Below are 15,072 nucleotides of genomic sequence, written 5' to 3' on the forward strand. Positions count from 1 at the left end.
AGAACATGTCCAAAAAGGGGATATTAGCATTCAATTTGTTACATCGGAAGAGCAATTAGCAGATATTTTCACAAAACCACTTGCTTAGGACAGATTCTGCATGCTTAGGACTAGCCTAGGAATTCTGAGCTATGATTCATTGTTTAAAAATTGCTGATATGTTTGTTAGAATTTTTGTCTCATAAACAGGTATGAGACAATTCTGGGCATATGAAGAATTTTCCCTTCAATCAGCGTGTTTTGGGATTGTTGCAAGTGAAAGTTGATATGGGCCAACCTCAAAAATCATATCATGGGTGGTCCTATGTGTTTCCTTAATTCAAACCACCTCTGGGCCCAATATGAATGTTACATATTGTTTTTTTTTTGTTTTTGTTAGCTTGTGTGATTCATAATGTTTGTCCAAAAAGGCTTTCTGGTTGATTTAAATTTTTTCTTTCAAAAAGAATTTTCAAAATTTAAAATTAATTTCCTATTTTATTTTAAAATCAAATAAAATTTTTTTTTGTGAGGTCATGTCTTTTCACGTCATATCACAAGGTGATGTAGTTGCATGGTTTAAGAAATTTTCTTTTGGGTACGGTTACCAATAATCCTTCTCTTCCCTCCTTAACTCCTTCTCAAACCCTTCGGTTTCCTCCACTACCTCCATTACTCTTTGTCTCTTCTTAAGCCAGAAACCACAAAATGATGAAGAACCTTCACTCCATCTCCATCTCCTCCTACTTCGCCTCCTAGAATCGATCCCATGGCTCGCACCAAGAACCCTTCAAGGATCCCTTCTTCGGCCAAGTCGACGCCAAACTCTCAACCTCCGAAGGAACCTCCATCAAAACCAGGATCTTCGAAGCCTAGCACTTTGAAAGGGAAACGGCCAGCCGTGACTACACCTCCCTCCGAGCCAACACAACCTAGGTCAAGGTCTGTTCCCTTGCGTTCACAGAGAGGTAATCCTCGTCTATCCCTTAAATCAGTTAGAGAACCTGACATTGATCCTTTTGATCATAAATCCCATTTCATGACCTCACACTCCAACTATAATCCTTTTAGATTTAGGTCTGCCATGAACAATGACTTTTATGAAGGCGTTATTAGGTACCGTATCTTATGCCCCTCTTTTCTTGCTGATTTACTATCTTTGAAAAAGAAAGGCTTTCTTTTTGTTGAAAACTTGGAATTTCTGGACTAGAATCATCTTTTTAACATAAAAAAGCCAGTTTATCCTCTTTTGGTCAAAGAGTTTTATGCCAACATGACATATCATGAAGGCACTGTTCACTCATATGTAAAAGGGCCGAGACATAGTGTTAAATAACGAAACTATCAGTGAAGCTTAGAAATATACTGATGTTGGGCCTTGTGCTTACGTTTCGGTTAAGTGGGATGAAGGAGTTGGTGTTTCTTACAATGATGTTTTGGCAAATATTTGTGAACATGTCTCCTTGAATGATGGCATTACACCCACTCACAAAGTCCTAGGATATGAACGTGCTCAGTTGCACAGAATCGTCAACCACATCATACTTCCTCAAAGTGGTTCATATCAAAGGGTTTCCTACATTGAAACTCTTGTTTTATATGCCCTTCTCACCAAAATAGAAATTTCATTTGCATATTTGATGGTTAGATACATGTTTGACTCTGTTAGGAGTGAAAAAGACAAAGCACTTCCTTATGGCATGTTTCTAACTTGCATATTTGAGCATTTTGGTGTTGACCTGACCAATGAGGATTATGAAAATAAACATTCATATCTAAAGGGAGGTGGTGCAGTGAAACAGCAAAAAAGACCTACTCGATTTGAGAGAGTGGTTCTAGATGATGATGATGATGATGATGAAGAGTTCATTCCCGATGTATCTCCTCCTCCTTCCATCGAGGGTACTTCCATCTCTACTGGCCAGAAATCTGGCCTGCTAAATATTGTCAAGGATGTTGTTAGGAGTTTGTCTCTCAATCTAATCACTTGATTGCTATGAGCAAAGAGCAAAGGAAGCTAGCAAGCAAGCACGAGAATTTCCTCCGTAAGTCAAGAGATAGAGTGGCTGTGTTCATGACTTTCATTGATAACCTTCAAAAGGATGAAGACCCTGCCACTGATGCTGATGAAGAAGTTGATTCAGAGGAAAATGGTTCGGATGCCTAGGATTGTTTCTTGAAGCTGCTGCTGTCTGCTGTTTTTGTCTCATGAATTCTGCTTATTTTGCTACTTTTGAACTACTTTTGTTGTCTTGGATGACTGTAATATCCTAACTACTGCTGTACTTAGTTTTAATTTACTCCATATTTTGAACTATGTTCTAACACCTTCCTGCAGGTTTTACGTAGATGTTTTTGTTGATCTTGCTTATTATCCACCCTTGATGACAAAAGGGGAATAATAGGTGCAATAGCTGGAATGCTGAATGCTAAATTGACTAAAGTTATTTTTTATTACTATTTTTTGTGGATTTTGTTACTGTTTTTTGTGGATTTTGTTTGACTGCTGCAGATTTTAATAATCTTGATTTGCAAATATTGTGAACTGTTGTGAATGATGTTGGAAACTTGCTTTATGATATGTTGTTGTCTTGACCTTGACCCTGATGTGTTAATGCTCTGTTTTGGCTATTAAAATCATCACTGTTTGCCGCATCTTTGGTTAGTATATAGTATCTGTGTGGTTCCAAATAAGCATATGTAAACAGGAAAGAAAAGAAGAGCATAAATCCAGGGGGAGCTAATCTTGAAAAGGAAAGGGGGAGCAACATAAAAGCGAATGACAAAAATCAAAAGGAGTTTCTAAACCTTACTCAAATTCATTTTCTTTTGATTATTGCTTAAATAATGTTTGTCATCAAGGGGGAGATTGTTGAGTTAAGAAATTAATTAATGTAATTGATGATGACAAACATTTGATTAGTGGGCTAATCACCCAATTAGTTTTGATTATTTTGGATAAGTGATGCAGACCAAAATAAGTGTTGCAACAGCCCAACATTAAACAAAAGATATCTGCTGGTGGGCTGAATGGTAAGTGAAAATAAAACAAGCCTAAGTCGTTCATCTCAAGCTCAATTCCTCAAAAAAGCAAAGGCAAAGCACCAACGGGCTGAACTTGAGTAGAACCCGATCCAAGCCCGAATTGATTTCAATTTTCTCTCACTTGCTTTCACCAAATCAACATTCTCTTTCTCTGTCTCAGTCAAATCACAGAACTCAGAAAAAGTAAGAAAGAGAGCTTAGTTCTTAAGCTAGTCATGAGAGAAGAAAGAAAGAGAAAGACCAAGCTTGAAAGGCAGAAGTCTAATCATCCATTTCAAACCAAATCAAGCTTAGGTAAAGGTTAAAGATAACTCATTTCCTTTTTCATGCATCAGATCTTATTCTCTTCTTTCCAACTCTCTGCAAGTCTGAAAATGGCATACAAGGGAAAGTTGTTTTCTGTCCTAATCTGCTGTATATCTACGGTCACAAGGAAGTCTTGGGGACCAAGTAGCTTATCAATGGCTCAAATCCGTTTTGCCATTGGAAGATTTTTGTGGTTGCTGTTTTATGGCTTTCGGTCAACCTTGGAAGGTCAGAAGCAAAATTTTCATTGTGAGGATTAATGGGAAAAAGTGAGACAGCGGGTTGGTGAAGCTCAAGGCTCAAGAAGTTGATTTTGGAAGAAGAACCCAGCAACATGCAAGGAGATAAAAGAGGTTTGATGTTCATTCAGAAATCAAGGAGAGATAACCAGAGTATTGAGGTTTTGTTCTGAGAAGTGTTCTTTGAAGAAGTTCATCTAACTGGACAGTGTTTCCTAGTAAAAGGAGCATTCTGCCAGAATGAAGAACTGAATTAAAGGCTAGCAAATCTGGTCTATTACATAGCAAAGAGGCTGTTGATGAAGTCAATCTCCTTCATGTTTTACAGATTGTAATGTACTTTTCAATGTTTATCTTTCTGTAATTTCTTGTGAGAAAAGGCATATTGAGAGAGCTCAAGTAAAAGCCATGAGTGGAAAAAGGCTAAGTGATACACTTGAGAGAAAAGCCTAGAGTTATTTTTTGATTTCTTTAGGTATGTCTGTGTCTTGTGTCTTGTATCTTGTACCTGTAAGGTATCCCTTTCTTAGTTGGGTTAGCACTAAGAGTGAATAGTTAGGTATTAGCATAGCCAATGTCAAGTTAGGTTAGAACTTGAGTGTGAAAGGATTGTGTCAATCCTGTGGAATTGGTGTATGTAATACTATTAACTATAGTGGAAATTCCTCCATTGTTGTGGAGGAGACTGGACGTAGGTTGCATAGCACAAGGCAACTAAACCAGGATATATGCTGGTGTTAGCTTTTCTCTTCTTTGCACTATTCTGTTTTCTGATATTCACGAGACAAAAATAAATTGTCTCATAAATTTCTGCTGCTGAGTTCAAACAGAATCAGAATTCAAATATCGTTTGAAAGGGTCAGTTCAGAAACTTAAAAGAAAGGCATAGATTCAACCTCCCCTTCTCTAAGCCTACCACAACCTTCACATATTCTAGCTTCCAAGATGCTTGCTATTCCATGGGACTACTGTGCGATGATAGTAGGGGTGGCAACGGGGCAGGTAGGGGCGGGTTTTTGCTCTACCCGACCCCGTCCCGCTGTACAACAACCCGCATAGAACCCACCCCACTTCTACCCGCGGGTAGTAAAACATTGAACCCTAACCCGTCCCTGCGGGTACCCGCGCCGCCCCTACCCGCCCCTATAATTATTAAAATCCAATAAATAAAATTAAATTTCAAAATTTATATAACTATTATCACATACATAATATAAATTAAAGTAAAAATTTAAATATGATACAATATTATTAATCATTTACTAATTATTTTACATATATTATACATATTATATATTAAAATCATATATATTATATATATAGCGGGGCGGGTAGGAGCGGGTATTACCTAAACCCGACCCCGCCCCGCCCCTCTCATGAACCCGCCCCGCTAAAAATAATTACCCGCCCCGAGCGGGTAGGGGCAGGGGGTACCCGCGGGTTCGGGTGGCATTGCCATCCCTAGATGATAGGGAATTCATTGCAGCTATTAATGAGGTAGTTAAACTTGCATCTGGTCATTAATTGAGAAAACTATTTGCGATGCTACTGATATCTAATAGCATTAGCAAAGCAGAGCATGTTTGAAATGCAACTTGGACATTATTAGCTGATGAAATACTATATGAGAGGAGAAAAATTTTGAAAAACCAAAGTATTTTACTATGTCTTTTTTTTTATATCAAGATTGTATTCTCTTATTATTTTTATTTTTATTAATAATATTAATAGTTTTATTTTGGAATTACTTATTAAATATTTTATAAAACTATCATGTGCTTTTGCTAGGACTAAACATGACTGATGACGAATTGAAAAACCTCTGCCTTATTGAGATTGAGAAGATACTCAACAACAATGCGAGATCTTTGAGACCTATCAATCAATGCCATATCTTGAGATGTCTGATGTTTGCCTTTTTCATAATAAGCTAATAGAAGAGGAGTTAGCATATGACACAAATGAGTTGACTCATACAAACTTATATACGGAACAAAAGATGACTCATGAGCAAAGGTTAATATTCGATGAGATACTCAATGCTGTTATTACAGACTCTGGTGGTTTTTACTTCGTTTATGGGCATGGTGAGTGTGGTAAAACATTTATTTGGAATGGACTTTCTTCTGCTATTCGGTCTAGAGGAAAGATTGCTTTAAATATCGCATCCAGTGGAATTACGTATTTACTCCTACCTGGTGTCAGAACGGTTCATTATAGATTTTCAATACCCATTACAATTACTGATGAATCTAGTTGCAACATCAAGCATGGCAGTTTGAAGGCTGAGCTGCTCATCTAAAGTAGCTTAATAATTTGGGATGAAGCTCCAATGCTCAATAAAATGTGCTTTGAAGCACTTGATCGAACGCTCAGGGATCTTATGTCAGTTACCAATCAACATAAGACACATCAACCATTTGGTGGTAAGGTTGTTGTTCTAGGAGGTGATTTCAAACAGATACTTCTGGTGATTCCAAAAGGGTGTAGACACAATATATTGTCATCAGCTATTAACTCATCCAATCTATGGTCGTTTTGTAAGATTCTGAAACTGCATACGAACATGAGGTTTCTAATGTCTTCTTCGGATCAAGATGAAGGAGAAATGAAGAGATTTGCTAATTGGATACTTGATGTTAGAAATGGAAATATTGGTTCTGTTGTTGGTGATGAATCAGAAGTTGAAATTCCAGATGATCTGTTGATTACAACTATTGATGACCCTCTCTCTCATTTGGTAGACTTTGCATATCCAAATTTGTTGCAAAACATGTCAAATTACAGGTATTTTTAGAGTATGGCAATTTTTGCACCCATGCTTGAGAGTGTCGAGAAGGTAAACGATTTCATCTTGACAATCTTTTCAGGGATGAAAAATGAGTATTTGAGTTCTGACACAACATGTCAAGTTGATGAGAATGAAGATGTACAACAAAAGTGGTTCACACCAGAGTTTCTAAATGACATCAAATATTCGGAACTATCCAATCACAAGTTGACTTTGAAGCCAGGAGTCACTGTAATGTTACTGCGAAACATAGACCAGACTTCAGGTTTATGCAACGGGACAAGATTAATAGTTAACGAACTTGGCAACAACATAATTGGAGCGACTGTAGTGACTGGTAAAAATATTGGAGATAAAGTGTACATTCCAAGAATGAACTTGATTCCTTCAGATTCAGGATTGCCATTTAAGTTTCAACGGAGGCAATTCCATTAACAGTATGCTTTGCAATGACCATTAACAAGAGTCAGGGTCAATCATTATCACATGTAGGACTTTACTTGCCAAAATCAGTGTTCACCCATGAACAACTTTATGTTGTTTTGTCAAGAGTTAAGAGTCGCAGTGACCTCAGGATTTTAATTCTGGACGAATACGGCAATCCAAAGTCATCAACAACAAATGTCGTGTTCAAAGAAGTTTTTAATAATATTTAGGTAAGAATAATATTATTTTCATTTTATTAGCATGTTATGATTTACACAAGTGTACAAATATTTACTGTAGATATAACTAATTTATCTATAACTCTGTTTTTATATTTGAGATGAACTGTATAACAGGGAGCACAACATCATATGTAAATTGCTTTTCTAATAAAGTTAGTAAGATACTAGGTTATTGATAAATTTTTATTAGCCTTTTGATATAAAATTTAATGTAAAATTGCCATGCTATTATTACAGTTATATATGTTTTTATTTTTTCATGTCTCCCTTCGTATGGTTCAAGAATATTATAGACTTCAAACTCTTCCATTTGCATTTTACTTTGAATAAAGATAAAACAGTATATTCAGTACGTTTATTATATAATGACGATGATAGTGTTATACTAAACTCGAAAAATTTATGATTATAAAATATTATTTTTGATTTACCATGTCAAATTTAAATATAAGTCCGTGCATCGCACGGATTTAACACTAGTATTTGAACAAATTTAAACCTAAAATCAATTCAATAAAAAATCATCTTTAAAAATAGTTTGATTTCATCCAAAACTAATTAGTTTCTATGAAAGAGGTAAATCTCAAATTTATACCCAAAAAATTTTTACACTGATAAAATGGTATCTGACTTTTGTTATTAACAAAATAGTCCCAAAAAATTTTAAAATTTGACAAAATCACCTAACCGTGAAAAGATGACGTCACAGTGAACGAAAAAGGGCAGATGTGGCCGTCGCCGAAGCTCTTGCCACCATCGGAGCTTTCTTCTGACGGCCACATCGACATTTTCTGTGTGACGTCATCTTTTCACAGTTGGATGATTTTGTCAAATTTTAAAATTTTCCAGAGAACTATTTTGTCAATAACTAGGAGTGAACGTGGATCGGATATGACCAAAATTTCGATCTGATATGCACTAAAATTATCGGGTTAGATTGGATCCAATATCCGCAGTTTTAATGTTTGGATCCAATTCGATTCGATTATCGAATATATTCGCAAAATACAAAAATATTTTTAAAAGCTTATTTTTATTAAAAAATATCAATAAAATTTATTTTTTCTATTCTTTTAAATATGTTTACTCTTAAAATAATATTAAACATATTTTTTTAAATAATAAATTAAAATAATATAACATATATAATAATTATTAGTTGAAATAAAATATAAAAAAAATTTACTTATTTATTTCTTTATTTTTGCAGATACGCGGATATGTGGATACCTACACAAAATTCATAATCCGATCCTATTAGTGTACGGATAAGATCCGATCCAATAGCCTTGCAGATTAGATCCATATCCGCAATTTTCGGATCGAATTTAGATAAATACCACGGATATGCGAATCGAGTCTGATCCATGAACACCCCTACAATAATAAAAGTCAGGTACCATTTTGTCACCGTCAAAATCTTTCGGATACCGATTTGATATTTACGTCTAAATTATGTTTCCTTATCTTTACTAGCCTAAATTATGTTTCCTTATCTTTACTAGCCCCGCCGGCGCCCGCTAGAAAACCACCACACATTGCCGATAACTATTATCTCATCATTGCCAAATGCCAATCGCTATGGGCACGTGGAATCAATCCATACGTCAACAGATAAGATATCACCACTATTGTTCCAACGTTCTTCAAAGTTCAAACCACCAAAAGTTACAAAATAGTCGCAATATTTCAAAGGTCATCACGTGCTTTGCTTTCTAACAGTGCATCGATAAACAAATTATATTTATGTCTAATTTCATAATCAATTAAACATTTATATGATTTCAAGATACATTTTTTATTTTCAAATAATTGAGGTTATCCTAAAAAGTATTTAATTTCATCATTTCAAAATACATTAAATTATGTTTTTGAATTTGGCCAACATTGGAAATTACAATTGATTTATAGATACATCTCAAACATTCAATGTTTGTCACAAACTCTGGCAGCAGCCTTAGTAGGCCAAAAACAAACCCCTCTCAAGGATCCTTGTATGGTTTCCACGCATTTCAAGCAATGTTTTTGACATTTTATATCGGTGGAAAAGGGAAGGAAAGATAAGGGGTTTTGAACAATAGAATCAAGAAGGGAAAAGGAGGACTCATTACTTTCCAAAAAGGCTTATTCAATGATGAACTACAATAATAATAATAATAATAATAACAACAATAATATATGCTCGAACAGAATTTTGAACAACATGCAAGATTGCAATTGGAATGAAAGTATAGCGAAGAAACTAATCTAAGAAGCAGCACATATCTAACCTTATTTGTTCTGGTGTAGCAAAAGCTAACAGGCCCGCAAAAATTGAAGAGGTAGGTATTAGCCAGCAACCCTGATTTTCATTTTTAAATACATGATCACCACCATGGTAGAACATATTAAGGACAAAGCATGAGCTGAGTTGAGTATTATTTCTCAGAAGCCACGGTCCTCAGTGGATGATGGCAAATACTATAAATGGCACCACTTGACAACATGTGCTGGTATATGTAGAGATATCATACATCGGCGCTTCTAAATCCATGTGTCATCTCAATCAGTGATCTGGTCATAGCCCCCGTTCTCTGGAGATTGGTGGGCCCCCGGACCTGTTCTTCCTGCACACAGGAAATGTCTGCCTTAAACCACAGAAAAGGAAAGTGTGTAGGTTTTGCTGACACCTCTGGGGTTCATACCTGTCATCTCATAGCCGGAATTTCTTGATTCCGGATGGCTTCCCCAGTCTGTTGACCGGGGAGGCGTCATGTGCAAACCAAGCTGTTGAATCATGTAATGACTTCCCCCCATAGTTTGATGCTCTTCATTTCCCCGGATTGGATTTCCACTAGTAGAGTCAACTGGGCGGTAACCTAAGCTTGATACCGAGTCACCAACTGGTGACGGCAACTTACTAGCAGAGGCATCACCTTTTGCACCAGGACCACTATCCTTCTTGGAGTCAACAAAAAATGTACCGACAATAACCTGAAGTGAATACCATTTAACAAAAGTGACTTCATGGAGTATTTCATATCAGACTGCTTGGTAGTAGAGGAAATAGTACGCACAAAAGTAATAAAGGTTGAAATTTGACAACGCATATATTTTTGTTTTTCATTCTAACATTTTCTCCTATATCTTTATCTTTATTCTAACCAAGGACAACCGTAGATGTTGTCCCCCCACGGGCGCTTTCTCCTCCTCCTCTCTCACTAAAAAGCACAATCACATTTCTGTTCTGAGAATAGATGCAAACATGCGAAGAAGAGTATGTTTCAACACTCACGGATGCAAGTTCTTTAAAAAGAAAGGATGAAGATACTGATAAAGGTAAAAGAAAAGAAAGATGTAAGGCGAAGAAACAAAATCTTGTATATCCCACCTACAAAGTTCATCCATAGTCCTGAAATTACCTGAACTGGACCAGCCGCTTTAAGGGGTCCACCAACTCCACCACCAATTATTTGCCCATCAGTATTAGATAAGCATACACTCAGACCACCAGATCGATTTCCAAGTTCATTACGAACATAGGAACCAGTAAGAGAAATAATATCAAACCGACCCTGATATTAAAGCAAGAAATACTTAAATATAGTAAAGCTGAGATAAATGTACTATGAGGGACTGAAATATGAAAATCAAAAATGAAAAGACAGCCTTTTCAATTAAGAAAAGCAATTAAATAGTAAAGATCAATTTAATCACATATTCAGTAATTATGCATGTACAAATCAATATCTTAATAATTTAGTGATAATGTAGGAACATGATAGTACTATAACTACTGCTTCATTGGCACTAACTTTAAAAGTTATTATTCAAGACCTAATATACAGAGTTTCAATCGAGGCTCTTCTTGTTATCTGTACTCTTTAAGGTAATTAAAGAGTGAAGACCAAGTTTCTAACAGGAAGTGGGTGCAAGAGCTATCAACATAAAATGAGACTACTCTGAACATCAGATAAATTTCTCCATAGCTCTTGCATTTATACAAACAACCCATAAACACATGCATGTGTATGCATAACTAAAAATGGAGAAAGAAATAGGATGATTGAGAACATTGAGAAAATATTGAGGGAGAAAAAAGCCTTGCCATTTCTATTAGAGATCAGTTCAAATGTGCAAAATTTAATCACCTAATTTAGTCACAATAGTAAAAATATTGAACAAAATGAAAAAATCAAAAGAGAACAAAGAAGATTTTGAGCCATTTGCATAATGAAACTGAAATCAGATTTTAAAGGTTGCAATGGTTGCATTTCCTTTCGAAGATCATTTGAAGTACAGGGATCTGTGACAAAATTACAGTGCTCAATATTTTACCTCATATGTAACGTTGCCTCCTGAGGTTGCTGGCTGACGAAGAGAGGCATTGGATATGGAACCAGATGCAGACAAAATGCACATCTCACGCTTACTTTGTTGCATAAATAACATAATTTTTTGGCCAACATCCTGTTGATTACATGTTCAAGTAATTATGGAAGCATCACAGAACAGAGTAAAAATGAACTTAATAAAATTAGGAAAATGGAAGGAGAAAAAATGGGACATAGGTTATAAATCAAGACAGATTAATTAAACCCTGTGACTATTCACATCATTCAGTCAAAGGTTAGCTGTAGCTATTAGGCACACCAATTGTGCCTCACCTGGATCCATTGATGGCCCCATTAAGCATGTGTAACCTGGTTAACTTTGCAATCAATTGTCAATAGACCAGTTGTGAGCTGTGATGCGTGTCCCCTAAAGAAAGGGTTCCTGAGTTCCAGTAGAATGCCCCCTCCCAATACACCCTCTCAATTACAAGAGACATTGCCACATTATTTAATCAAATCTCCTCCCATCAACTCACTACTCATTTAAAACTTAATCTACCAAGAAACTATCATTTTACAAGGCTAAAATCAGCAATAAAACATAAACATAGGAAGTCACATGAAAAAAGTTGAGTCTCTATGAGACACTGGTGATTGATAAGAAAGATCAGTTCTCCAATTGAAATCTCAGTAGGAATAACCATGGTGATAAGACTAAGGGAGAGCTAAGATTTTCTCTTTTCTCCCTTCCTTTAGGGAGAAGGAAGGAGTGTGGAGAATAGAAAGAAATCCAACTATAATGGTGAGCCTAGTCACTGGATAGTACATACAACATGGTTGGTATCTATGCGCATTGTGCACCAAGGGTTGTCAGGCAAGATGTGCCTAGATGTATATAAGCTTATTAAACCTATGGGGCTCCAATTTTGTCTGCTATAATCACAGGTTACATACTCACCATGTGCAGCAAGCAGATACAGAAATCTAAAATTCAAGAAACAAATGTTCCGGGACTGAGAATGATGCATACCTCACCAGCAGCTACAGCAATGACATGCGGAGTGAAGCCTTGTCCTGCATTGCCTGCATCACCCATTGACAACAGAAGCATCAAAATAAAAGTCTAGACTCTACCATGCACTCAATACCATTGTTTAGTTTGTAAGATGGTGTGATGGATTCACAGTTTACTTTCACCCACTACTCTTGAGGAAACACGAAATAATTGCAAAAGAAATAAGTGAATGCCAAATTTTTGTATGGAATTTTCATAAATTTTCAACATTGATGGCATAAACCACAAACTTGACTTTGTTAACAAATTAGTAGCAATAAGCTGCACAACCTCGAAACTGAATAAATGGCATTTCACACAAGTTATTAAATATAAGTTTCTCCACTGAATCTAATAAACCACCCATGGAGTGGGCAAAAAGGCCAAGGTAAAATCTGACTCTGCATGCGAAATTGAAAACAAAAGCATAACATAGTAGCATACACCAGCAAACATATGAACTCCATTACACTTGAAATCAGAAGGCATTCACTGCCATTAACACCTATAATTCATGCTTTCCTTACTTAGATCAAGGCTAGCACTATCTGTGGCTAAATTCACTCATTGTGAACCACTTCTATACTGTTAACTGTTAAAAAATTATTTAAGATGAAGCCAATATAGGAAAAAGAAAATGTTCACTATTTTACTGAATATTGTTTAAGTTGCTAAAGCACAAACTATTATTTCTTACTCTTCGACTTTTGAAGTGAAAAAAATGAAATGCTATGTGCACAAAACAGACAGCAAGAAATACAGTGGTATGAACACTACTAATCAGTCTTTTTCCATAAGACTGATCATGTTTCGCAGGAAGCATATCATTTCTGTTGCGGTGTATCCAAGAAAATTAATATTAAGCAGAGTTAAAATTTTTAGTACTAACATTTCAATACAATACTGCTAAGAAGGATCATCAGTTGCCAATTTCTGTTGACCAGCCAGGCATAAAAAATTTGGTCATGCAATAGAATAATAATATATTCCAAAAAGCACCAAATGAGAACTCAGAACTCAAAGCAATAATGCATTTTATTTTAATAAAAATAAATGGTTAAACAATGACCAAGACCAATTCAATTATGAACCATAAAAGAAGAATATTCAATTAACCACCAGAAACTTAGAATAAGAAGCAGCTCTTAAAACTTAAAAGCAATGCTTTTTCAGAGGTATATGCCCAACACGTCGAACAAACAACATGCAGGGCCAAAAAAAAAAATCCAAACTTTAAATTAAGCTCATCCACCTAACTAACACAATAGAAATCCCTCATTTGCTAACGAAATCGCAAATAGAAACCCTACGAATTGGTAAAATAACAAAGCAACAGAGAGGAAAATCGAATTAGAGAAGCTGACCTAAACCAAAGGAGTGCGATTTCTTGGAAGAGGAGGAAGGAAACGAGGAACCACCCAAGGCACGAGGCTGGTGAGGAAGGGATTTCTTTGCGGCGGAGGAAGAGGAGGTTGGGGAGAAGGAGTGAGCGGCGGAAGATGACGTCGTAGAGGCTTTCTTCGCAGCGAGGGCTTGCTCGGGAGTACCGTACTTGCGAGGCCGACCTCTCTTCCTCTTCGCCGGTGGCTCCACCAGCTGCGACGACACCGCCGACGGCACCGTGTGAGGGTACAACATGTGCGAGTGGGCCCCATCGGTGTTCCCTAAAAGGCCGTTGGTCGGCGAAACCGCCGTCGTGGCTCCCACGCCGGAGGGCGCGGCGGCGCTCTGGTGGTGCTGCTGGTGGTGATGCTGTTGCTGGTGGTGGTGCTGTTGTTGTTGTTGGTGGAAGTAGGAGCTGAGTTGGTTGTCATTAGGTTCCATTTTTTTTTTTTTAGTTTTTTCTTTTTTCTTTTTTTTAATTTGTTGGAGTAAAGAAGGGAGAAACGTGGGTGTGTGTCAGTGTGGTGCTGCGAGGGCAGCCACTGCGAAATTATTTTATTTTTTTAAAAAAAGAAATTGTGTTTTTTTCTAACCAACAAAAAATACTTTATCGGTGTTATCTATGAAGAATGGTGGGTTTTCAACCGTCGGATTGGTGTTTTTGTTTGATACTTTTTGAGTTTTGACCCTTCGTTATATCTGCTCCTTTTTTTTATAAATTTATTTATTTATTATGGGAAAGGGGTCAGACGTGGGTATTTGTATGGGTGACAAAGAAGCAGTGAGAAGAACTGACACTGACATGTCAAATTACAATGTTACGATCCGAATTCATTCGGATTTGGTTCCTATCCGACCCGATATTTCTTCAATTGTATTAACCGTAAAGTATAAAGGTTTTACAAGATAATAACTAGATTTATATATTTAAATATTTTTTAATTAGAAAATTTAAAAAAAAATATTTTTATTAATATGATAATATTAACATATAATTAGTTATTTGTATAATTTTTTATATTAATAATATATAACAATTAAATTTATTTTTTTGATTTAATTAATAGTTAGTAATTATAGTTAATTATATTATTAAAAAGAATTTTATGGATAGTTTAAAATCTCACAAATACAAATAAAATTCTCACAAAACTAATTTTCGTTACTATTTAACAAACTTTGTAACAAAAAAATCGCATTTTATAAAATGAAAAAGTTAATAACCGAAATGTCTCTTTTTCTTTTTTAACAAAAAGCGCCTTATTTTTTGTAAAAAATAAACGAAAATCGAGTT

At 35.9% G+C, this 15,072-nt stretch overlaps 2 protein-coding genes across 2 annotated transcripts; one reads left to right on the top strand and one right to left on the bottom strand.

Moving 5' to 3' along the window:
• The first annotated feature begins 5,454 nt into the window (after window positions 1–5,454).
• On the top strand, window positions 5,455–5,871 carry LOC140180037 (uncharacterized). The gene has a single exon (XM_072220420.1). It carries the CDS (start codon window positions 5,455–5,457, stop codon window positions 5,869–5,871), a length of 417 nt encoding a protein of 138 aa, XP_072076521.1.
• A 3,243-nt stretch (window positions 5,872–9,114) lies between these two features.
• On the bottom strand, window positions 9,115–14,412 carry LOC112758365 (AT-hook motif nuclear-localized protein 14). Its single transcript, XM_025807024.3, has 6 exons — window positions 13,760–14,412; window positions 12,372–12,424; window positions 11,346–11,477; window positions 10,430–10,582; window positions 9,713–10,001; window positions 9,115–9,634 (listed from the first exon to the last, which is right to left on the bottom strand). The coding sequence occupies exons 1-6, from the start codon at window positions 14,217–14,219 to the stop codon at window positions 9,570–9,572; spliced, it is 1,152 nt and encodes a 383-aa protein (XP_025662809.1). The 5' UTR covers window positions 14,220–14,412; the 3' UTR covers window positions 9,115–9,569.
• Between the last annotated feature and the right edge of the window lie 660 nt (window positions 14,413–15,072).

The sequence above is a fragment of the Arachis hypogaea genome, chromosome 16 (genome assembly GCF_003086295.3).
Source record: "Arachis hypogaea cultivar Tifrunner chromosome 16, arahy.Tifrunner.gnm2.J5K5, whole genome shotgun sequence".
Lineage (NCBI taxonomy): Eukaryota > Viridiplantae > Streptophyta > Magnoliopsida > Fabales > Fabaceae > Arachis > Arachis hypogaea.

What these genes read in the sequence shown, in the direction of transcription:
- LOC140180037 (XM_072220420.1), top strand. Translation starts at nt 5,455, where the DNA reads ATGCCATATCTTGAGATGTCTGATGTTTGCCTTTTTCATAATAAGCTA.
- LOC112758365 (XM_025807024.3), bottom strand. Translation starts at nt 14,219, where the DNA reads ATGGAACCTAATGACAACCAACTCAGCTCCTACTTCCACCAACAACAA. An exon ending in GAGGCAACGTTACATATGAG is followed by an intron (nt 10,583 to 11,345) that starts GTAAAATATTGA and finishes CTTTAATATCAG; the next exon opens with GGTCGGTTTGATATTATTTC. An exon ending in TTCCGGCTATGAGATGACAG is followed by an intron (nt 9,635 to 9,712) that starts GTATGAACCCCA and finishes TCCTGTGTGCAG; the next exon opens with GAAGAACAGGTCCGGGGGCC.